The sequence below is a fragment of the Anser brachyrhynchus genome (assembly GCF_964034855.1).
Source record: "Anser brachyrhynchus genome assembly, chromosome: 2".
NCBI lineage: Eukaryota > Metazoa > Chordata > Aves > Anseriformes > Anatidae > Anser > Anser brachyrhynchus.
In genome coordinates this window covers 142,457,095-142,483,504 of record NC_137695.1, presented here as the reverse complement: position 1 = coordinate 142,483,504, position 26,410 = coordinate 142,457,095, and the positions used below count along the sequence as shown (strand labels likewise).

General features: G+C 36.4%; 1 protein-coding gene across 4 annotated transcripts in view; it reads left to right on the top strand.

Annotated features, from left to right (window-relative positions):
• The window catches only part of ANGPT1 (angiopoietin 1), a 210,174-nt gene that overhangs the window by 19,708 nt on the left and 164,056 nt on the right, over window positions 1-26,410 (top strand). Inside the window, exons 3-5 of one of the 4 annotated variants that reach the window (XM_080579477.1) lie at window positions 792-831; window positions 7,153-7,318; window positions 8,798-9,060. In XM_080579477.1, coding sequence (XP_080435603.1) covers window positions 9,031-9,060 — 30 coding nt within the window. In that variant the 5' untranslated portion in view covers window positions 792-831; window positions 7,153-7,318; window positions 8,798-9,030. Of the gene's footprint in view, window positions 1-791; window positions 832-6,227; window positions 6,516-7,152; window positions 7,319-8,314; window positions 9,061-26,410 lie in introns of those variants that run through there. The other 3 variants (XM_080579478.1, XM_080579476.1, XM_080579475.1) reach the window with 3 other exon arrangements.

Here is a 26,410-nt window from a genome sequence, read left to right as displayed (position 1 = left end):
CAGCTCAGCTGGTGTGCCCTGCTGCTGCAGTTCCAAGGAATTCTGCTCATGAACCATGGCTAGCCTCTTGCCTCACTGCTATTTATTTGTGTTGTCTGAATTTTTGTTTCCTAATTAAAAGTGACATGTACTATTCGGAAGAATCTTATTGGCCTCTTAAAATAGTTTTGACTAGTTGGTTGAGGTTTCTAATTAGTTAACCACAAATTGTGGTATTAGGGGACACTGACAGAATGAAGCACAGAAAGTCAAACCCAACCTTTGTACCCATGGAATGTGAAACCAGAAGCTGTTTTCAAAAATAAATAATAGGTGCAGGGTGCAAAATACACTATAAAAATATAAGAGATGTTTTATTTATAACAACCTTCTTAAATAAGAAATAGTTGTAATTCTTAATTCCAGACTGTCTCTCTATGCCTCTCCCTGTCAATGTCTACACTACTGTTTACTTACCTCTGATACCTCAAATCCATGGTGGCTGATTCCTGCCTTTTTCTCCACTATGTCTGTAACCCAGAACCTATCTATGAGCTGCTGGGAATGAATTAACAAATAGACTGTGTATATGGAAGCTGCCTCATTCCCAGAGACTGTGAGATTTAAGGTACACTGAAGTCCAATATGCAAGTCTTGCTATTGAATTATACAGTTAGTATTCGAGTATTTGACTTAATTCCTGAAAATACATGTAGTTATATATGTACATAGATATATTTATAAAATATGGCTCATCAGACACTCAGAGAAAACAAGTAAGAATTTTACTTTTTTTTTTTTTTTTTCAAAAGCTGGGCTCCATCAGGCCTCTCATATATTCACCCAGTCATGGTAAGCTTATTTTTCCCTCAGTATGAATTAAAATATAATTTTGTGTTGTCTTTCCCTATGTCCTAGAAGACTGTGCCAGTTTTTCTTGTTTTGTTTTGTTCTACGTACTGCATTTTGTTAAAGTGTTTCCATTCAGCTGGGGATTCTGTGTCTTCCAGGCTAGGTTGCCTACTTATAACTCTTTGTATTGGTCAATGTCAAAAACAACTGTATCTTACCCATCCAGAACAAGTTCCAGGAAAGGGATCCCAAATGACAGAAGACTGGACTGTTGCAATACCATTAATGATGTCTGCTCCTGCTCCTCCTAAAGTCAAGCTCTGGCCAATGAGTCAAGCTCAGCTGGATGTATGTTGAGAATATTCATGGAGTCCATTCAGGAATAATGCAGAGAGGATGAGGATTCCGAAAAGCTGCAATATTGAAGTTACTCCCTTTTAGGGCTCTCATTTTGCATTTGGGATAAAATACATTTCAAATACATCCTTGCCTTTGTTACATTTTCCTTTTAACAGGCATCTAAAGCAATTAAGCTGTGATTTTGATGATGAGCTCAAATAAAAGCAGCTATTCTAGCCCTTAATCCCACATTTTACCAATTTAGAGTTAAATCAAAAGCTAGGTATTTCACCCACATAACTATTAACTTGTAACAGTTAAAGGATAGGTTTCATCCTTTTGACTGAAAGCAGGTGTTTTGTGTTTGCTGTAAAAGAGCAATAATGCTGGATTCCTTACAAAAGCATGTAAAATGGAGAATCAGTGCATTCTATGTAGCTTTTTTCTTCCTTATACATTGATGTGTAAATTACAGCTTTTCCTGGCCATTTTTTCCAGTCTTTTTGATTTACAAGTATTTTTCAAAAGGTAGATTGCTGATCAGAAACACAAGAGGAAAAGATTACGTTCTTAGTCTCTACCACAACATTATATCCGATAAAGTTTATTTTATGAGAATTATTTTAGCTAACTCTACTCTGTGGAAGAAAAAAAAAAAAAAGTTTGCTAGCAAAATCAATCTTAATTAGAACAAAATACCTACCTCTATGGAAATAGGACTGTACCAGTCACCTTATAAAAGTTATATTCTTGTCACATATAATTTAGCCAGATACTTGTGTTCTTGAAAGACATAAATGTTGAGAACTGGCCTGGATTCATGTTCTTTCCTGTGTGGAGAAAATGAAAGAGAATATTTTACATTCTAAATTTTAATTAGTTCAAAAAGCAGCTAAAATTGACTTTCACAGTTGGTTTTTAAGTGTGTCATTCAGGTTGATGAAGAATGTACGTAACAAGTTTGAACCAACAGAAGAAATAAGAAGGCTCATTCATGCCTTGCTTTGAATATATCTGATCAAAAGAAAGGAGAGTCTGAGCTAAGCTAAGAGTTAAGCTACAGAGGAGCCTATGAAGAAAAGACTTTCTGATGGGGACAGAAAAACCAAGCCCTCTGGACCACGTTGCTTAGGAATGATCTGTATATCTCTTGTTATCCCTATGGACATAAAGGATTCTGCTATCAACAAGTTGACTTCTGTGTCTCTAACCATTATCAATCCAAAGTTTCTCATAAAGAGGGATTTAGAGCACCTGAATCTGGATTTTGGATTCCATTAGGTAGTAAGGCTGTAGCTTTGTAGCAATTAACCCCTAAAGAGATATCTTAAGTTGCTACCCTACAGAGTCTGAAGAAACCAGTTTGTTGCTAGATATTTGTTTTTTTGTCAGTTTTCAGGATGACTTTCTGCATTTACATTTGACTGCGGGATTGTAATTTTTCCTTTCCCAAGCAATCATGCAATCATGGTTCCTGCCTTTGTGGCCTCAAGAACAGATATACACATTGCACAGCACTTGGGGCTACAAAATAAATTAATTCAGAAACTGAAGGTAATGCACCAATGGGTTGCTGTTTCTCTCCTGCACTTTTCCCTGGTGAAGAATAAAACCTGGGAATAGTCCACTGAATAGCAAAACTGTTCAACCAAACAATACTGTTGGTAAATCATTTCCAAATAATTGTGTTTTCAATTTAATTTGCAACAGAAGTGTTTTTGTTTGGGAGTCTTACCCAGTGTTTAACTGTATGTGAAAACTAAAGCCTGAACCTCCAGTTTCCCCTGTCTGTGGCGCAAGCACTTTATTTACTCTCATGTTATGTGGGCACAAACGTGCACAAGTACGTGAAAACACAAATACACATGATAGGGCTAAAAGACTTGTAGTCATATGAAATATCTTTCATCTAAAGCTGACAATTTTTTTTTTTTTTTCCCCTAGGATTTACAGTGGAAGGTCACTGGTGTTGACCTTCTCCACAGTTGTTTTATGTATTTTCATCTGTTCTTATTATTTTATCATCTGTTTTTATTATTTTTAAACAGCAATGCCATCTCCAGTGTCTTCAGTTAATGTGAATCGCTCCTGCTTGATAGGGCTGGAAGTTGGTTTTTGAAAATGCCTGAAGTAGGATGAAAATGTAAAAAATAATGATTGAATTTATCCAAGACCGATAACTAGAGGATTCTGGGGGCATTTCTTCATCCCCCTCAGTGAATGACAATGAATTTATCTGAATTAGTCTACATGCTTTTACTTTACATGTGTAAGCTCAAAGATTTGTTACAAATATAGGAACTTGTTTTTCCCATGTTTCCAACAGCATGAAAATAAGTTTTCAGGAAACACCGAGGTCTCTTCACTGCCATCAGATTTGGAAAGAGTCCAATAAAGCTTTTGCCCTGAGAAGCCTCACAGCCTCTGTGTGAGACAAAATTCAGACAGGTCGTAGGGCATAACCAGTAGTCCAGATGTTTTTGTGGTAAACCACCAGGTTCTTTTAAGAGCTGATGTTTTTTGGCATGCTGTTAATCTTCCCAGCTGTTTACTTGTGCCCAGGTGTGAAATCAAATCCTAGGAGAAATAAAATTGTGGGCTGCAGTGTGACTCAGCACCCATTACTGTACTGCTTTGATGGAAGGGTCTGGCAGGCTGCACTACATGGGATCATACCTTCGGTATGCACATGTAAATATACAAACTTCAGTCCTGAGGGTCGATTTATCTGAGATGACTACTAGCTTGTTCCCAGGAGAGCATGAAAAGAAACCATACAGGTAGCAGGAGAAAATGTTATTGCATGGCCTTCCCCATCAGCTGCTCTCAATACCATGCCAGTTCTGTACAGGCATGAGAGAAGAGAAGCAAATCTTGTATGTCCTGTTCTGGTCTCAACACAATGGTAAATTGGGACCAACTCCACTGAAGTTACTGGAGTTACATTAGTAGGTAACCAGTTAAACGTATGGGACTTAAGATTCTAGTTTATTCATTTGATTTTATATATGTAGAATGAGGTTCTTTGGAATGCACTCTAGTGAGAAAAAACAAACAAACAAAAAAAACCACACACGCATAAATGTGTCCTACTATATAGCCATGGTTTATGTAGAAATAAAAGCCTGCTACTTATACCTGTTAGGGGCCATTCTGCAGTGACTTCTCTTATACACTGAGGAAGTGGAGTTGGAGTAATTCCAGTTACAGTGTCAATGATGCAACTTTATTGTAACTCATCTGCAGCAATAACATGTATTGCATCAGAAATGTGAAGAAACAGAAACAGATTTTGGTTTCCTAGTATTTGTATCTGAACTTTGAGTGTGCATATGATTCTGTGACAAAAAAACATTAAATCATTTTAATGTTAGATAGATGGGAACTGATATCATGTGAATGTAACCTTTATCTGGTTGTTGAATTTCTATTTCTTTTGCCTTGTAATATTGATTACAATATTATAATTTTATATAGCTGCTAAATAAACAATGTGTATGAGACTTTGCATGGTCTGGGAAGGAAGCCTCTGGATCCATCCCTTCCCTGTTATACAAAAAGAAGAGTTCAGGAAATACAAAGCTAGTCATTGTATTGGAGGAAGTGGTCTTAGGAAAATAAAGTAAACATATCCATGTTCCTATACTGTTTCTGGCTGAGTCACTGATTTTCTGTGCAATTCTGGACAAACCACTTGTATTATATCTATACTACATAATGAAACATCATGAAGAAATACCTACAGTGACTTTGACTTAATTGTGAGAATGTTTTTTTTTCCTCACTTCATGGAATTTTTCAGGTTTTAAAAATCTGGGACAGGTCACACAGATCATGTGGGACTGTGATAATAAGCTTTTTACTTATCACTTGAGGTAGAAGACAACACACCATTGAAACTCTTGCGGCAAGACAGATTACTGTTGTTTTCATTATGTTTTGGTTTTGGAAAGAAAAAGGTAAATACCTCAGTAGGAATAGGGAATTTAATTAGAATAGGATAGGATAGAACAGAACAGAACAGAAAGTAACAACTCTTCTTATTTCTGAACCCCATTTTCCTTAAGTAAAATGGAGTTTCTTAGAAAATTACACTTTGGAATTAAGTGTCTGTAGACCTGGAAATAAGATTTTTTTTTCCTGTATATATTACTGCGCTTTTATTCTTGTATTTTTACTGTGCATGCATGGGACCATGAACGTGTCAGGGAGGAGTGTAAACTGAACTTCACCTGGCTGATTCAATATTCTTGTCTAAAAAGTCATAGAATCATAGATTCATAGGATGGTTTGGGTTGAAAAAGACCTTAAATATCACCTAATTCCAATGCCCATGCCATGGGCAGGGACGCCTACCACTAGACCAGGTTGCTTAAAGCCCCATCCAACCTAGCCTTCAACGCTTCCAGGGATGGGGCATCCACAGCTTCTCTGGGCAACCTGTTCTGGTGCCTCACCACCCTCAAAATAAAGAATTTCTCCCTAACATTTATTCTAAACCTACCCTCTTTTAGTTTAAAGACATTATTTCTTGTTCTATCACTACATTCCCTGATAAAAAGTCCCTCCCCAAAAAGTCGTTTGATGTTGCTATATTTGATGGAGCAGCAAGCTGACCATGGTGCTCCCCTTTTCACAGGACTGGGAGCCTCTGTATCTGTGCATCTAGGGACCCCAGTGGCTAGCTCAGGCTCTGGTACCAACAAGAGCAGCCCCAGAGCTTGCAGAGTTTCACTGTAGCCAACAGAGATGCTGCCATTTCAGCCATCACTCTGAGTCCTTGCAAAGATTCATGTGCATCCTGGCACGACTCACGAGTCCTATTCTCTGCCTCCCCTTCGGTCAGAAGATGTCTCAGATGCACTACTCCAGAACACAGATGTGATCATAATTTAGTGAGGGGTCTTGTCTTTCTCTAGTAAGGAGTATTTTTGTGCAGTGTAGTGATCAGAGAGTCTCCAGCTTCTGCATAGCTCTGCCTCATGTCCCCTGTGATCCATCAATGTGAGGCCTGGGGCTGAGACTGAATCTGGTTATAAGAGGCAGGTGCTGGGGCAGGAAACTAATCAGGAGACAAAAGAGAAAATGCTAGAGATGCTTGATACCTACGTACTTCTTGAAAGTCCTTGTGGGTGCTGGCCCTCAGGAGAGGAGACAGAATGGGAAGAAAACATTGCCTCAAGCCAGTAGGATGGGGCTATGCAGTAGCACTAAAGTGCTCCTGTTCTGAGAGCTTTTCTCACCAGGAAAATGGCAGGTGTATGTTTACAATCTGACTTTCCCATGTTTTCATGTGAATAAGTCTGTTTCCCAAATACCCTGCAGAAAGTGAATGTGGCACTTATGTAAGTAGTAGCATTTTAAAATGTGAACTAAAATCTAGGAAACCTTTTGTACACCCACCTTTGCTATTTCCCTTTTATCTGCTTTGAGGCCCTTCCATAAAGTCCTCTTTTCACTTTTAAAAATGCATGCATTGTTACCACATTTGTAGTCTGGTATTTTTGCTGTTTCTTATAGGGAATAACTGTATTTATGCTAACCCTTCATCTTCATGTATGATCCTACAGTTTTCTGCCTGACTAAAGCTCTCTGATCTTACATGAGCAAATATCTCACGATTACATTTCAAAATAATTGCACAAAAAGTGTAATAAGCCACAGCAGAACTAGGTCTGGAGAAATGTGAGAAATGCTGTGTGAAAGCAAGAAAGCAAGGTATGCAAATTTGGTTTTCAGAGGCAGAAAAAGCACAAAGGTGGGCTGAACAGTTCAAAGATGGAAGGATATTCTGGTTATGTTAAAACCTACAGTAGCATTGGTGTTTTGACCTTTGCTTTTTATTCTTTCCTGTTTTTTTTTTTTTTTTCTTTCCCTCTATTGGGATCACAGACATTTTAAGGCAAGCTAAGACATTTTAATGTCTCTACATTATTATAGGAGATATTTCTTATTGGTTCAAATGCAGTGCTTTCTTTCCAGATGCGAGATGAAAAGCTTCCACCCCCAGGTTTGAGTAGGAATAGCTTTCTCAGGAGCAGGACAGATGCCTGGTTAAATATTCCAGGCAGTTACTTCAGAATGAATTTGGAGTTGTGATAAAGGTGACAACTGAATAAGCACTGAAGGTGCTTGCGCTTAGTAACAGGTAGGTTTCCTTACAGGTAAAAAAACATTTTTTTTTCTTTCTCTCTCTCTCTTTTTTTTTCTTTTTTTTTTTTTTTTTAGTTATGTTATTCCTATTTTCTACTTTCATCAGAAAAATTATGAAAAGTGTCCTGCACAGGTGTTGGTTGATATTTATATAGCAATAGCAAATACTAGAATGAAACACAGATCCAAATGTCTCTGAAGTTTAGGAATATTCTGTTTCTGTTTCTAATCTGTGCATTCTGGATTTGGCTATAGAAAACACCAGGGACATAATTTTTATATGAGATTGTGGTAACTGTTTAAGAAACTATCTTTTTTGAGGAAGTTGCCCCTGAGAAATTTTCTAAGTTTCTACATATCATGAGGGATCCCTGCAGAACCTATACAGACTTTCAGACTTTCAAGTCAGTAAAAGTGTTTTGCATGTGATAATTACATAGGAGTACAGCAGACAATCTGGAATAGCTCACCCTCCATAACTCGATGTTTAATAATTAGTTACTTTATTTCTGAAGCAAAATACAGAAAATTATAATCCTTCTGAAGTGCCATATCCCATTACTACTTGGTAGCCTTAATTTCATTCTATCCCGTATAATGCTCTCTGTAAATTCTGCTAAAGAAACACAATTGTCTTTAAAATGCAGCTAAAGTATGTGAGGGTTAAAAGTAACTTTTTTCCCATAAGTGTCATGCTCCTGACTTAGAATTCTTTAATGGATACTGAGCAGCACAGAACTGAAAGTATTTTTAATTTCAGTGCTTTGTATATTTACAGAGGGATTACAACAAACTTCTACACTTTATCTACATTTTAATAGGTCAGTGTGAACATATGAAGTGTATTAAGGTGGACTGCCTTACTTATTAAACTTATGTAAATTCGTCAAAAGCCCTTAGCAGTTGTATGCAATAGGGGCTGGAACGCCATGCATGATTGAGGTCATGCATCCAGCCAGTTTGTAAGACGATCCCTCTGCACTGAGCCATCAGCCATCCTTAGCATAGGGGCGCACTCATACACGCATTCCTGTCAAGTCATCTTGTGAAAGGCTGCTTGCTTCCAGCTTGGCTTGAATGTGCAACCTTAATAAAACTCACTGAAGTCTGAGAGAAAATAGCAGTTCTGCTGCAGATAGTGTAGGGGAAAGAGACTGGGATATGCATATGCAGCTGACTAAAGCAGGCTACATGCTGGACTGTAACAGAGAGGAAACAATAAATCTTAACTACTATGCAATAAATATTCCCAATTTTAACTAAGGAAACTATTCTCATAGTGAAATTTTTGAAAAAAGAAACAACTATTTATCCAAGCTTGATTATTAAAGTGCGCTTCTCCACTCCGTTTTCCAGAGACTTTAAGGGAAATTAAGAAAAAAAAAATAAAGAAAGGAAGAAAAAGTTTTTCTAAGAGTAGGAAAGGAAAGTAATAGTAACATGTCAGTTTTCCTTTCCTTTGCTTTCCTGGCAGCACTTCTTGCTCACATAGGCTGTAATACTCAGCGTCGGGGTCCAGAAGCAAGTGGGAGAAGATTTAACCGGATTCAGCATGGGCAGTGCACCTATACTTTCATTCTGCCAGAACAGGACGGGAACTGTCGTGAAAGCACGACAGACCAGTACAACACAAATGCTCTTCAGAGAGATGCTCCTCACGTGGAACAGGATTTCTCTTCCCAGAAACTGCAGCATCTGGAACATGTGATGGAAAATTATACACAGTGGCTGCAAAAAGTAAGTGTTTCTTTTTTCAGTTCTAACTAAATGGATATTTATTTATTTATTTATTTATTTATTTATTCGTGACGCTTATGCTGTTCATAGTTTTCATGAGTTTCTATAAGAAAGGAGTTTAATAAGGATTTAACTCATTCATGGCTGTGTAGGAGAGAAATCTCACAGCCAGAGTGTACTCTTCTAGTGGTATTGCTGTCAGGAGCAGAATTTTCTTCACATTACTGAAAGATGCAATTTCTTAAAGCTTTATCTCCAGAGACCATGTATGCTTTGTGAGCCAGTGTATACAAAAATATACCAGAGACTCTTAGGACAGAACTTACTAAGTAGTCTTATAAACTCTACTTACAGTTCACAGATTCAGAGCAGATGTCATGCAGGATACCTGCTACTCTGACAGCAAAAGTGTACATTTAAAAAAATCAGCATTCATAGACATTGTGTTAAAAATATCACTGCTCCTCCAGAAGTAAATCTCGTGATTATTTCACCCAGTTAATTGATGGAAGGAAAGAAAAAAAAAATAAAAATATGTAGGCATTCACACTTCTAAATCATCCCAATAAAACTTTTAAAATGTGTAGAGTACACTGGACTTGAAACAGCCTGTTTTAATTTGTGTGTGTTCTCTCTTAGAAAGGGAAAAATGGGGTGGAAGGTGGTGCAGTAAGTTAACAGAAGCAATTCTTTTTAAGAATTTGTGCCAACTTTCTAATAAACTTTCCAGTATTTTGTATATGAGATGAAATTCGGGCCAGAAAAGACTTAAATATTTAAATAGCTTTACTCGTGTGAGCAACCCCATTCACCCTAACACGATTACTCACTTGAGTAAAATTACATACCCTGAAGGATATTGTCCATGCCTCAGTAATGAAAATGCCTTGGGATAGCTGACAAGTAAAAATAAATATATAAACGCCTTTGTGTCTTATTACTTGTAATATTCCTATTCTTATTCTGACATTTTGACCCGGCAAAACTTAGAATATTGAGCAACTGGTGATGCAGCTTGTCATGTAAGATGGCACAAGAATATTGCTGTATGCATCCATTTGATGGATAAATGATTTAACTGTAACACAAGTTCATACTAAGAATGAACATCAATGAAAAGCTAATGAATATTCTCCTGGGTTAGCTAAAAATTCATATTAGCATATTTATTGTTAATTATCTCAATTACAAGTTTGGGTTTGTTCAGACAGTATACGATATAGAAATATGTTAAAAAACATGAACAATCCTCTCCATCCCCCTAAGCCAACTAAAATCTTTAAAGAGAATTTGCTGATCTCTTGGTAAATTAATTGTGCTCTTTGCATATCTGGCTCTAGAGAGAAATGACTCTATCCAGTAAACATGTGACTATAAAACAAAATATAAGCAAGTATTTATTTTTTTCAGACTACTTTCCTCATTATTTAATATCTGGGTCTGGGGAATGTAAGGCTGGAAATGAGGGGACGTCTTTTGTAGAGGAAAACATTTTTTAAGAAATTATTTTACTGTACCTTGGGAGGCTGAGGCAAGTACTGAGAGAGGAAAATTGTTATCTGTGTTTATGTGTGCACATGATTTTGCTTGAACAAATTGCCTGCTGAATCATGCTTATGAGACTTCACTTATTCTGTGTTTGTCCACTAGAGACTGAACTAAGATCACTGTTTCACTGTGAACTGAACAAGAAGAAAAATGAGTCTCTGGAGTGTGTATGCCTGAGTTAGGGTTAGTCCTCTCACACTTTGGAGGGAAGTGATTGAACAGGTAGGAAGCTCAGTGAAATGGTTTTGTATTTGAGGACTGTTTTCTTTCGCAGTGATTGTAAAATGGCTGTGGGCAAAACCACCCCTCCTCCTTCCCTCCCAGCCCCCAGCCCTCTGCTCCCAGGGTGTTATGTGAAGCCAGGCTTGTGCATGTACCCCCATGCACCAGCTTGCCCTGGAATGAAAGGACCTGTTTCTCTGTGTGATGGAGTACGGCTCACTCTGAACAAATGGGTCTGATGCAGCTCCATTATAGCATCTCTGAATACTGCATATGCTTTGTTGTTGTTGCCATTACAAAGCATCTCAGCCATAACTTGCTTCCTTTCAAAAGAAACATAATGTATTCATTTACACTTAAGCATTATGTAGATATCTTGCATCTCATTTTTATACTCTGTTTTAACTTCCCCCCAAAAAACTTTTTATATCAGATATAACTAGTGCTATACTAAGTAGTACCTTACAATGTACCTGCTATAAACAAGATAAAGAATAGTTAGTAGTTATAGGTCTGTGATTGGAAGTGAATAGTTATAATAAGAAACAATGTTTGTATTTCAGAATATGAGATATATTCTGACTTACAGAAAAGAACGATGTCTATTATGCTATAATTATGCTATATAATATATACAACTTTCATTAAAATTGTACATAAGCATTGTATGGCAGAGTGAATTACTTTCTTTACACAAATGCTAGCCTGCAGTATTTATTTAAAAAGTTTGTGAAAGCACAATTTGTTTAATAAACTGAATAGCATTTTAAGTTTAAATGGTTTTCCAGTATATCTAAACTAGCAGATTTATAGAAGCAAAATAAGTTTTGTTTGTTTTTTAAATAGACTCTTTCACCCTCAAAACCAAAAGTGCTTCTTTGATGACCTACTAGTTTGATTCTAGATAAAAGTGCACTTCCTTGGGGAGCTGATTACAGGCAATTAAGTCCTAGCCTTGTCCATTAACATTTGCATATCTGCAGTCAGTGTAACTGGGATTGGCTGGCAAACCAGGGACACAGCAAAATGCTCTGTGCAGAAACTGCTCGGAAGAAGATGACTCGGTAAACATTTTTAGAGATTTTCCTAGAACTGTTTATTTTAATACCGGATAACTTTCCCCATTGTTTAAGCTTGAGTTTCATTTCTGCAATATGTTTATACTAATAGATCAAAACAAACAGTTCATCACATTTTCTTTCTTGCAGTAACTGACTGGCACACATGATACTGTTTGGTATTTAATTGCAGTGTCTAAGTATTGCCAAAGAGGAGTTACACAAAATGTTATCATCATGTCTTGCTCTGGAACTTTCTCTTAGCTTGGTGAACTTACAGTATCGATGAACTCGGTATACATGTACTATAGCTATATAGACGAGTGTCATACTTAGTCAAAATAATGTAAATTAATACAAAATTAATTAATGTAAATTAATACAAAAATAAGTGTATACTTAGTCAAAATAATGATAATAATTGCTATTGCCATAGAAAGTGAGCTTTACATGATCCACTCATTCATTTTTCTGATCCTTACCTAAACAGAATATCATAAATATTTCAAACAAATGCTTAATCGTTATATACTACAAGGGGCTAACACAGGCATACAACCTTGAGTTGAAAGTAAACCACAATTATTCTGATACACCAGTATCTAAACTTAGATTTCTTTTTGATTCTCTCTGCAAATATTGCTGACATTACAACACTTAATCAAAATAAAGAAGCTTCAGCTCACTTCTCTTGCCCTTCAAAGTGTCTATGCTGTCACCAGATATAAGGGAAGAAGTACAAAATGAAGAGTTGGATTCTGTCATTAAAGAAAGAAATGATGAGCAGTTTTTCTGGGGTGTCTGTATCTCTTTCATAATTTCCTTTAAAGTTTATTCTTAACATATTTTTGAGAAATTATTTGTCCATGGCACCCTCTGTGCTCTCTGTGCTCTCTGTTGACTTGCATTTTGCAGAAATAACACTCACTTGGGTTTCAAATACCTATAAGGTAATTAGTTTTTGAGGGATACCAGTCACTGCACAGAAGAAACCAGCTTCTGGAAAGATTGGTGTACACTCAGTGTGTGCTGTGGCTCTATTGAAAGTCTGCCCTCCTCTGTTGTCTTTGCCAGCAGGGCCTAGCACAGCAGGCTCACGTATGTGGAGTGGCTGAATTTTGCTTTGGAATTTAATTTGGTTTCCTGAAGTTGGGAAGATTGCATATAAGACACTCTTGATGTGAAGATGGAATAAATTGGAGTAGAGCTTGTCCCAGAGTGGCCAAGGTCTAAAAAGCTGTCATAATAAGCTATGGGGATAATCTATATTAATATAGATATGGAAGTGGCCATAATGAGCAGTGCAAAATTTTGTCACATTAAAAAAACAATATTGCCCAGTTAAAGTACAGCAAGAAACAGAAAAAAATGTCAATTTTATTAGTAGTTATGCTTAAGCGGGCATTTTGTAATGTAACATGTGACCTTGAAGTCTACATAATATTTGGATGTTAAGTGTAATCAAAAGAGATCCACGATGAGCTCCTGTTAATTTTCACAAATAAATCAGACCATCAGATTTGGAATCTGCTATTCATCTTGTATAAACGTTACTAACAGGACCACAGAAGAAATAGCTTTCCACTAAATCTTTAATTTTTCAAGGTAAGCCATGGCTAAAAGGAAACATTGAGAAATCATTATCCCAAACCGGCCACTAACCCTCTACCTGGGGTTCAGCTTGAATCTGGATTTCTTGTCTAGACCCAGAGGCTCTTAACTGTTCTAGGTGCTCCTTTTTGCCTTGAAGTCAATGAATTCTCAGATCCAAAGCAAAGCCTCATCCTAATGAGATTTAAAGTGTAACTTCCCACAAACAAGCTGTAGAACAAATGGAGGGATCCAAATTAGTGGGATTACTTAAATAGTATACACTACTCAATGAATAAGTATATGTAAAAACTAACCTTAACGATCAAGAATAAATTTATTGAAACAATCTAGCTCTGAGAAAATTCACATCTGAGTCTAAAAATAAAATTGCCTATTTACCTCCAAAAAAGTCTCATGACTGATAATATGCCCGCATTTCAAAAGTTTTTTAATGAAACTGCTGAAGTCCTCGGGACGTTCTAAGAAAGAGGCAAGACGTCAAACATGGAAATGCCTGAAAGCGTCACTTTACTGAGGGGTAATTTATCTGACATTTTTTTTTTTAAGAGGTAGAAGAATCAGAGAAGTAGACTGAAGGCCAGTGGCATATGTTGCCCCATTTGGTAGCAAATGACTTAAAAAATATTTCCCGTGCTTGGGCAGAAGGCTTTATCATAATGTGCAGTAGAACCTGACTGTGTTTATTTTCAGTGATGACTGCTGTAATTAGGAACTTTTTGGTAACAATAAAATATTACATTTATTAGTCATCAGAACTGTGCAACCAATGTGCCCAGTGGGAGATCTCATTTGGAACACTGAGAGCTTTCCTAAACGAAGCTGATGTAAAGCCAATGGTGTGTCATTTCAAGGGTGCTGAGAACTCATTGTTCCCATTCCCTTCTGTGGTTTGGAAGCTGTCTCTACTTCAAAGTGTCGGGTGCCTTGGAAAAAAGGCCCATGTGGGAAAAGTGTAGGGCTGGGTATTTTAGGCCTGGATCATCCCACCCAAACTTCTGGCCAAAGCCCAGAGATAACTAAGATAGTTTTTTCTTTGCTGTGGGGAATCTCTCAGCTCTGTGTCAAGAGACAGTAGCAGGCCCAGAGGAAGAGCCAGCCATCTGAACCATCCCGTGGAAGTCCCTGCTTCTCTTCATGGACTCCAGGGAAATCCTGAGCAGCTCACTTCCTGATTTAAATACCTCAGTTAAGTGGGATAGATTTAAGCTTTACTCCCTGTCCATAGCTGTAGCATAGACTTCCCCTGTGGCTGCAAGGAAATCATAAACTTTAAGTATTTCTGTTTCCCTTTTCTAACAGAGATATTGTAGTACTACTCAATTTCACAAGGCTGCTGGGAGGCTTAATATATTTTTTTGCGTGTTGCTTTTGGAGTCATTCTGGCAGAAGGCATTTTGTGCTATTAACAGTTTATGTACGATAATAATACAGTGTTTAGAGAAAGTGATGTGAGATCAGAAACTTTTGAAAGGAAATCTTTTAAAATGTGTAACTAAAATAGTTAAAAAGTAGGCAAATGCAGTGAATATGATTCTGTAATATTGAGTATATTTTTTAGATTACAGTTGAGTAAATGGCTTATAGCTGAGACAGCTATATTCTATTCTGTATTAGCTATGTTCTGCTAATTGTGGGAAAGGTTCTCATTCTTACAGTATTCTTAAACCCACTCCAGCAGCTGCAGTTCCATCCTGTTTCATCTAAGGTTGATATAGGACTTCAGCTCAGTCTTGCACAGATTTTGAGGAAGACTATTGAGGAATGGATAGTTTTTCAGACCTATTGCTACCAGAAATTTTGAATAAAGTTGTCATTATCAAAACTGGGCTTGCCTGTGTGATTTATTGCAGACAAATCCTGAATGGTGAAGATAATTGGCAACCTGTTTGTATTCATTTCAATTTACAACGCAGCTTAGTTCAGTCTTCTCTGCATTTGCTGTGAGTTGCAAACAAGGAAGAACTAATAAATGAGGACCTTCTAGAACCACTGTCATGGTTTTCGCTGTGCTGTGAACCTCATCTTCATCACCAGAAACCCAAGTGTCTTGAATAAACAGCTCTGGTTAAAGTCTTCCCAGTAGCATAAGGATTTCCTCTCGTTAAAGTGTTGAAGTTTGATCAGGAAAAGGAAATTGAAATAGTATCATATTTCATAGGAAGAGTTCTTTTTCTTATGAAACAAGCTGTACTTTAACACAGGGTTATTGTGTAACTGCATGTGCATATTTTAGACAGTGTTATGAAACACCACTGTGGTGAATACTCAGTTGGAAGGGTAACTTAGAAATGTCATAAATTGCTGCACGTCTACACTACATTCTCATTAAAGTTTGTGCGCAAAGATCAAGCTTTGCTATTTATTACCTTAGTTGAGAATCAGGTTAATCTCAAATAATTTAAGTCACTCCTACATTGGGATAAGAAGCCTGCCCAGGGATTTGCACCAGTATAATTAACCCTTTTTAAAACTGATGCAAGTTAAACTAGTACAACTTTCTTGTCTAAATATGACCTAATAGTGGGGCTCTGCTAAATATTGTACAAACATATGGGCATAGACATTCAAAGCATGACAGATATGGGGTCAGCTGGAAAGATGCCCAAGTTACATTACCATGCATTTAAAAAATGATTTGCTTTTGGGATTAAAACAAATCAAACCAAAGAAAAATGAGTTAAGATAATTTTACAATCCCTCTGAGGAAGTCATATAGGAAATCAGCATTCTATTAGACATTGTAGCTACATGAATAAAGTAAGTTTCTTATACCTCCTTAACTCACTTCTAGCAGCAGAAATGAAAAGGAAAGAAAAAAAAAAAGAAAAAAAGAGAGAGAGAGAGAGAAATCTACTAAGAAAAGTGGGAACAATTAGAACTATGATAGTTTTATAGTGGAATACATATGTCTTTAGTAAGATATTTTAAAGGTCTGCCATATGGTAGCACACAGACTAGTCATATGATCTGTTACTATTCCCTTCTAAAACAAGAGAGAAATAAACTTGAAAGTGTGGATGCAATTTTACTTGCAGTTGGAAAATCTGAGTTGAAGCTCCATCAGTAAAAAGTCCTGACCCCAAATTGTGTAAGAATCTGAAGAAGTTCTTTGCCTTGGACACCTCTCCCTGGTGCCTGAGTCTGTGCATATGTGCACCCATGCATATATACATATGCATGCATTTGATTTTTGGAGTGAGTGTTGTTAAGGTACACAAAAATCCTTTTCTAAGTATCGTGGCTTAAATCCATTTCTACATTTTATACACATTTACCTGCTGTTGGAGGTTTTGTTTTAAAACAACCTTCACAGCCATAATTTGTTTGTCTTAAAGAGGAAAACATTACTTTTTATATCATTTATAGTTTGGGCCATTGCTAAATACCTACTTCAGATACCGCCTGGAACTGACCTGTAGGTTCAAAACAAACAAACAAACAAAACAACACACACACACATACACACACACAAATAATAGAAGGGTTGCTAGCAAGATAAAACCTTGTGTATTATTCATGAATTAATTCTGTGTGAACGAGTCCTCATACTATGTTGCTTGTAAGTTATGTGTGCATTTGACACTGTCCTTTTGAGATTACATATGAAGCAAGAATTTTCATATATTCTGAAAAAAATATCGGATCCAAATACTGCCCATCCCGTATACATTTCTGTCCTTACGTGTTCACTGCAAGACAAACCTAGCTGTGCTTTGTGCCTTTGCAAATCAAAGCTGTGCATGGCATCTGCTTCTTTAACAGGACTTGGCATAACTATACAGTTCTAATTTTTCCTCATGTCTTCTGGGAATTTTTATTTATCAGAATAAATTCTTGCCATTTGACATGTTTTGTCTAGTTGTCTTGTTGCAAATCGTGTACCAGGCTTTCCTTTTGCAATAAGAATGTGTGAGGACAACCAAAATCCACTTGTTCCAGTCTGCAGAACAAGTTCAACCAAGATCCACTTGTTCCAGTTAGCAGACCCTGTTCATCCCAAGGATTTGGGTTCTGGCATGCTTTCTTCTCTCTCTAGACCAACGAGGTGGATGGGGGTTGAGAGATTACCCTAGAGATAGGATAAGCTCTAAGTATCCCTGCCAGGAAATGAAGGCAAGACTAGAGAGGTATGGGAGAACTGGAGATTTGGAGCAGATGACCTTAAAAGGTAATTTCTCTCTTTTTAACAACACAGCTCCTTTCACACTGCAGCACAAATGATCAAATTGGTGCTAATCATTTTTGAATCTAAAATCTATTTCTGCTGCAGGCCAATAATACCAGACTGATCCTGCCTACTTTTACAACCAAATTTCCTTTAAAGGCTATCTGTTTGCCAGAGGATTTTCTTGAAAGATAGTACCTATGTTATGAAACTTCTGCCTTAGGGATCACATCATTTTGGAGGCCAGGCTTTTAGTTTCCACCTCCTGGAGGTTTTACAGACAAAAGCACTGGCATAATTTGGGTGCACCTGCCCCCTATTTTAAATGTTACAACAAACTGTCAGCCATTCTTAAAGACTTTCCAGCCTTCAGAATTATTTTCTTACTTTCTGACTGTGGGAAAAAATAAATAAATAAATAAATAAATAAATAAATTCTCAATGTGTAAATTTACTATTTTGAGATATAGTTTAACATTTGACCTTTTTATACACTCCAAATCCTTAGAACACATTTTAAATATGCACACAAATCAAAGCATAAGTCCTAATACAACCTCCAAAGAAGATTTTACGTCTATCTGTGTGGTAATGGTAGGCTTGCCTGCCCTTTGGTTCATATTATTTATGGATGTTTTAAAGTTGTCAGATGATGTTTATAAAAGTTTATTTTTCTTTCTGAATCTTGTCTGCAAATATGGTCTTGCATAATGCAGATTTAGGGGAAAATAGTGTTTTAAATGTTGATCTTGTAATTTTTCTGAGCATTGAATTGAATGAATTTTCAGCTTGGATTAAACCACCTATAGCTCTACTTAAATGTGCTGATTTTCACTTTCTTACATTCATCTTCAAATAGCTTTAGCAATAACCATCTTCTGGGAGTTTCAGTTTTCGTGCAAAAGTCTTTTGTAGGAAAGAGAACAGTATTAAATATACTCCCCTTTTAAAAAATTCTCTCATCAGCTCAGTACGTGGGTAACAGAGAGGGTGAATAATATGGTTATTCACATGCTTTTCTCTTTTCTGTTCTGAGTCATGTATTTGTGTGCAGGAGGAAAAGGATTTTCAGATAATTATCTTCTCAAAAACTAATATTTTCTGTGGAAAATCTATTTAGAGATGGTCTGATAGTTCTGAAATCTCATAGAAACACTTTATATAACACCTGATCCTCTGAAGTCTCCTCCAACACCAGAGAACTCAATGAAGACTGCTAGAGCATTTGAAAATTGGGCATTCATATGTAGATAAAAGTAGCCAAAGTGAGGATTTAGGATCACTGCCATTAAGTACTGAGTATATTTATATGCGTCATAGTTAAATATTTACCCTCTACAGTCTTAATTCATCAGGAAATTCCTGTGGCCTTCTAGGCCACATCAGCAAGTCAACACAGTAATGGGCAGCCCCCAAACCATGATGCCTTTGGTGCTGTGCCTGGAATGCTGAGGATCTGCTTAAAGGGAGAATTGCTCAAAGAAATGACTTAATCTCTTCCTGAATGAACTATTTCCCTTTGTTCCTTGGCTAAGACTTCATACTTCACTGTGTGTGTGACTTACAATAGTAGAGAGTAACGGTTAAGGTCCACCTATCTTTCCTGCATTACTTCTATCCTGTTAATGGGAAAGGCCATCAATGCTCAGTTAGAAAGTTTTTGTGTTACTATTTTTGTAACGAGGAGATACAGACTGCACAATTCTTTATCACTATAGCCTGTTAACTTCAGAAGTGATGATTAAGGTTGTTTCTCTTCACATTTTTCTTGAATGATCCAGTTCAGTCTCTTGGCTTTTCCAAGAATTCCAGCTCAGGCCTTAAATGTCCTTCTGTATATTCCTCTGACATCATTTACCTCCATGACATTAGTATAACTCAACTATGTTGCCCCCTGGCTTCATGTCGTTTCCTTAAGAATTATTTTTACCTGTTACAGGTACAGGACTTCTATGCAGGGAAGCTGACATCATTTATCTTCTTATATAGGGAGTAATACTGCACAAGATGGCTTTGCCAAGCACTAGACAGTTAGCATTTAAGGTGAAGGATTATTACAGCAAAATAAATTCAATAATCATTGGTAAAAGATAATTTTTTATAGTTTGATCTGCTTGATGAAGCACTGTGCCAGTCACTGTACAAAGTTCTATTACATGACTCTGCACCCAAGAGGTATTCCGTTGAATGAGTTGATTTCAGATCCTCAGAAACTGAGTCTTGCTGAGAAAGCTGGCTTTGTTTCACATTCCACCAATATGGAGCCAGTGCATTAGTTAAACCTCTGCCTTTCGCCCCACTAGCAAAATTCTTGCATCTCATTGCCTATGTATGTAGTCCTCTCTAAAGACAAAATATAATGCTTGGGTAAATCACGTAAAATATATGTGATGAGTTTGTGGGTCAGGTAATCTGTAAATGAAATACAAATATATACAGTTTTTTTAATTGCTTTTTTATGGCTTTGAATGCCATAAAATATTTATGGCACAGGTAACTCCCAAAGAATGGAAAAAGAACTTGTAACCATTGACTATTATATCAGGGAAAGTGTAAAGGACCATCAGGTATCAGTTACAGAAAGATGGCAGGAGTCAACTTTCCAAAAGATTGTGAGGGATATAGAGGAGATGGGAGTTGGGGATGACACTTCAGAACAAGAAGCCTGCATATTTGAAGTTGATAGAGGGATTCTTTAGAATACTGACAGAAAGAGTGAAGGTTGCTGTTGTAATCCATAAATTTCTGTGCTGCCCAAGGTAAAAAACATGTCAATAAAACATACACAATAGGATAACTTGTCCTGAAGTGACAGAAAAGTCTGAAAAATTGCACTGGTGTACAGCATGTTTAGTAAAATGCTTTGAAGCAATGCAGCTCTAAACTATTTACTGGCTGCATGACCCCATAAAGATCATAATACTATATACTAATACTAATACTATTTAATAATATCATATCAGATACTATATATTTCAGGAGTAATATAGTTGGATTAAGAAATAAATCATCATAGTTGTGGAAGATTTTATTTTAAATAAAACTTTTTCTTTTTTTTTTTTTTAATACTAGAAAATATATCTTTTTAAACTTAAGAATACAAGAGCAAGAAGAGGTGGCAAGGGAGATGTTCAGCAGCAAGTTTTAATAAGGAAACTGTGAAGTCTCCGAGTTTTGCTGGTTATTAAGATATCTGAAATGCTAACTACCCCAGGCTGAAATGCTAAGTAGAAGCAGAATGCCATTTGTGACCGGGCGTATGGTCACCAACATGTTACTCTCATGACAATTCTTTCACTACCATCAATGAGAGTTTCAGAGGTGATGTTTGCATTTGATGCATGTATTTGACCACTAGGTGAAAAAAAAACAATTTACTAACATCAAGCAAGTACCTCAGAGAGTTTGTATGAGCTAGAGTGCAGAAATACTAGAAAAGCATTTGCCCAGACATGTCAACTATAGATTTTGGCAAGATCTAAGGACTCAATCCTGAAAGCATGTTTTGAGTTGATGGTACTCTTTCCACAAAAAGTTTTTTACCCCATTAAATAAATTTATACAATTTCACTGTTGGGGAGTGTTATCACAAACATTTAGTTACGTTTCAGTAATGCTGAACTTCAACAGAAGGTAGAACTGAGTGGGAATTGCTCTGTTACTCTACACCAGCACACGTGTTTTATGCTTTTGAATAAGTAGATGAAGATGGAAATTCCAGAGACTTCATAGAGTAGCCTTCGTATAGAGAACAATGTCACCATAATTCAATGCATCAAAAAGAGGAATTATAGTTCCTGCACAGTTCACATAGGGAATCGTATGATCTTAGATATCTTTTTTTGTCAATGAAAGATTACCATGACAGCACATGCTGTACAGGCCACCGATAAGTCTTAAAAACATTATTAAAGTATACTTGTTATTTATACAGGGAATTAATAAACTTTGTATTTAAGTGTTTGTGCAATGTATTTACATATTGACTTTTGAAGTGCAATGGATGGACCAACACTAAAAGGAATTATAAAATTTAACAAAGACAGAAATAACAAAGATTTTTCTGTAATTTGGGTTCTTAGAGCTAGGATGCTTGATTATATTTCTTTAATGCTAAACCAACAAGCCAAAAAAAAGCACCATTTGTTATCTTCTACCACAGTGCCTTGCAGTGCTCCCTGCAAAAAAACTGTACTATGGGTTGTAGAAACAACAACAACTAAAATGTTTCTTGATCCAGTATTAAAAAAGAAAAAGAAAAAGAAAAAGAAAAAGAAAAAGAAAAAGAAAAAGAAAAAGAAAAAGAAAAAGAAAAAGAAAAAGAAAAAGAAAAGAAAAAGAAAAAGAAAAAGAAAAAGAAAAAGAAAAAGAAAAAGAAAAAGAAAAAGAAAAAGAAAAAGAAAAAGAAAAAGAAAAAGAAAAAGAAAAAGAAAAAGAAAAAGAAAAAGAAAAAGAAAAAGAAAAAGAAAAAGAAAAAAGAAAAAGAAAAAAGAAAACAACTTAGCACTCTTACACATCTTCAAAACATTTAGTTATTTGACCACTGACCCCATGGGGTATTTCCTAGAAGCAGAATTGAGCAAGACTGAAATTGTCACACTGTTTTGGGCATGAAGATATGCCATGGACTCTTGATGTGTAAAATATGAACCAAAGCGTTACATCTTTTCCTTTTTCATGCATTTTTAAAGACTACTTCAATATTTTCATTCATTATTTCACTACCAAGATCACAGAAATCTCCTGAAATTACCACTGAAATTTTTTGATTCACTGACACTAGAATTAGCATTGGTTCTTTTTTTCTGGGCTGTAACTCAGTATGATGGAACACTGGAAATGTGTTTTAGGGTAAATTTTCCATTTGTATTCTTCTTAATTTTCAAGCTGACTGCCCTCAATGTTAGTTAGGTCAGTGTGGTTTTAAATGCTGTCATGTTTTCACTTCCATAGTAAAATCATTCTGAAAGGCTATAAGCAAGCTGCAGCAAGATTATTTTTAGAATATTACTCATAATGCAATACAAGCTTTATATTGTGAGGCAGCTCCACATTCTAAGTCAGAATTGCTTGGTGATTTTTCTAACAGAGTAGATATTAATTTTGTTTTTTCTTCCATTAGGCTTAGTCTGGTATTGCTATCACGTGTTTTCCAGGTGTTGCTACCATGAGCCCCTTACCAAAAAGTATGACTAGAAAAAACAATATCCTATGGGAACCTAAACCCAAAGGAGGTTTTCAACACATTCCACAAAATAAAGCCATTATCATTAAATAGTCTCAAGAGGACTACAAACTTGGAAAAAATGGTCTCTTGACTCTCACCCGGAGTGTGATGTTAATGAGTTCCTGAGTAGCTTGGCCTAATGCTGCTCAGAGTGAATCAGTGGTAAAGTGTGAGCTCGATTCTTGTCCAGGAAAGGGCATTTCCCAACCTCAGGTCCACCCAGCTGAAGCTGATTCCTTGCCCCTTCCTCCCCACAGAGCTTCCAGGGGCAGCAGAAGTTCTGGGTCCACTTCTTGGTGCAGGCTCTCAGGAGCCAAGTACTTCAACACATCTCTGCCTTTTTGTTCTTAATGGTAAGGGACAGACCTCAGTTCTGTCCAGACAAGATTTCTTGGCAGAACAGGAAATTCCCAGAGGGCCAAGGAGGAATTTTAAAGGGCTGGAGGGGTATGTTGCAAAATGCTAGCCTGGCACCCATGGAGACTGAAATCTGTTATTTATAGAAGAGCAGAGGCAGAAAACAGATGGTGTACTGCCTCACAATATGCTGTACAATCCCTGCATTGTGTCAGCATAAATTTGTGGGGTACCACATCAAGGACAGAGATGATAGTACAGTCTCTATTCCTAGCCACTTCTTCCCTTCACATGCCTAGAAAGATACCAGGTAATGCCACATGCAATGACATTTTGTAACACACACACACACACACACACACACACACACACACACACAAAAATAACAAAAATAAACAAAAACAAAACCCACACTTTTAGAAAGACCTGGAACAACAGTGTAAATCAGAAATAGTGTCAATGGTATCAGTGGAACAATGCCAATGTCAATCTGCTGCAGCTGAAAGAAGGCTCAAGCCCAGTCCATGAGAAGCAGACAAACTTCAAAAACAATTTTTTTGTTGCTCATTTGAGGACAGGATTGTGTGTACAGGCTTTATTATGTGCAAAGTCTTCTCTCAGCACTACCCAGGCCTGAAAGTGGGATGCACATGCCATGACAACAATTTAATAATGATATTTTGAGCATTTCCATTTTTGTTCATATCAAAAAGAACACAACTGCAACTTTGCCTGTAAGATTTTTTCTGTATTGCTCTTTCCAGTCCCCCAAAACACCAAAAAAGAAGGAAGATTTCCGTTGAAAAGGAAAGCCTGAAACTGATGTGGAAGACTATCTGAATTTAAACCTAGTTTTGGTTTCTATGTGGCCTGTATTTTCAGGGGCCATTTGAGTTTTTAAGGTTTCTTATGCTGAAGCCAGACAGAAAATGTATTGGTTTATTTTATAATTAAAATAGTAAAATCCTTTTTGTTGAAGTTTTTAGCAGATTATTTGGGCATTTCTTTGAGATAGAATTGCTTCATGGCAGAGGTAGTCTAGTTAGAAACCTTTTAATTGGAAGGCTTGAAACCTCAGGTAAAGGTAGCAACGTGTTAGAAGGGAATATATCCAAATCAAAATTTTGTAGTTTTCAGACAAAAGGTTAGAATTCTTGACCGAGTAATGTCATCTGACTTGCTTTTATCTATGTATTTATATATAAATTAATCTTCCTTTTATTAAAAAAAAAAAAAAAAAAAAAAGCTTTTTCATAAACTGAAGGAAATGTCACTGGAAAACATTTTCCTTCTGATAGAGTATCAGCAGACTGCTACAAAGTGGTTGCTTTAGCACAGACTTAAGTGAAAGTAGAATGAAGTTCCAGTATTATCTTGGGATATGAAGGAGAAGCCTAAATGTAATATCTATGTCCAGGCACAGCTAAAATGTTAGAAAAGGGATGCACTGTATTGGTGTTCTCCTGTTTATCTGGAAACAGTTGCTTCTGCAGTTCCTTTTTCTGTGTGTGTCTGTGTCTGTGTCTGTGTCTGTGTCTGTGTGTGTGTGTGTGTGAAGAAGATAGAGAGAATATGCATGTGGAATGTTGTTGATATAGAAAAGATTATGCAAACTGTTCCCACTGAACTAGAGACATCTGAGTTCAAAGAGAACTGTTTGTAACTTTTCTTCTACTGCCCTGGTTTTTGGTTTAATTAAGAAAAATATTTTTAGCTGGCTAATTTAGCTCATGCTAAAGGACAAAAAAAAAAAAAAGGAAAAAAAAAAGAAAAAAAAAGCAATGTCAAACTGCTTAAGAGAAAGTTCCTATAATTCTGTGGTGGAACAAACAAGTAGATCCGTATTGAAGGTATGGTAATAGTGCCTTGATTCATGTGTAGTAACATACATGAAATGCCTATCTGGATGTCACAGAGATGATCAGAAAGCTAGGAGCTCTTTTCTTCTGAACTCAAAGGAGCATGCTTGTCTTGGCTGATAGGGGTGTTTGTCATCCTTCTGGCATCTTCTGATGATGGTGCCTATTAATACTGTATGCCAGTCACCAAGCCCAAGTACTTTTGTGTTTCTATGCTGCAACTTGATTACAAAAAAAGCTTACTGTGCAGGTGATGAGATAAATTTTTAAAAATGAGAAGAACCACTTGAGTGGTGGAGTGTTCCTCCGCATTAATTCTCTCTCTTCTTTCTAGAATTTTTAAATTTCTTATGTTTTTCTGCTTGTGTTATCTTTGCTAACAAATGATGAAATTCAGATATCTGTGATTCTTTCATATTGTGCTTTTTTGCAAAGTGATTGTTTATTAAAGATGTTCATTACAAACAAAATTTGACTGTTAACATCTTCCTCTGGGATTTCTTTTGTATACATAATAAAATAGTATGCCCAATCCTTAAATCCAAAAGTTGTGTTGTATTCCTATCTCTAAGCAAGTAATGAAGGTTTTTGATAGTTATTTTAATTTCATATAACAGATAAAAAATAAAATAAAATTAAAACACTTGTCCTTCACTATTCATCACAACTAAATAATATAGATTAAACAAAACATGTAATGGAGCAGGAACACATAGGTTGTTAACACAGGTGAAATGCAATTACAATAAGTATTTCAAGGACTTTTTGCTTGGAACGAAGTTTACCAAGTTACTGACAAACTTGATTAGAAATTGTTAACATAATGATTATGTTTCAAATTATGAACAACAGTTTACTTATGTTTTCTGATGTATATATAAAGCATATACAATGAAATTTGAGCTATAGTGATGTCAAAGGCAGAACTTCAAGCAATTTCAGTGGAGTCAGAGCCTCATTTCAAACACTGCTGATTTCGTTTCTGGCATTATGAAAGAAGTGGTGTTCAGGACATATGTTCAGTGCATTTATCTATAATAACTCTCTTTACTATTGACGGAGACTCCATGCTTTCTTTAAAGTCTTGCATTCATTTCTTAAACAATGGCAGCAAATGTCCTTACTTCTATAGCCTGTATTCAACATGTTTTACAGACATCAGTGAAAAAAAAAAAAAAAAAAAAAAAGCTTCACAGCAATCAGAAGTTTTGGTGATGGCATTCATTTTGTTTTCATTATCTACTGGAAAATCCAAAATGTACAAAAGGTATTTCTGATACTTGAGAAATCCAAGTATAGC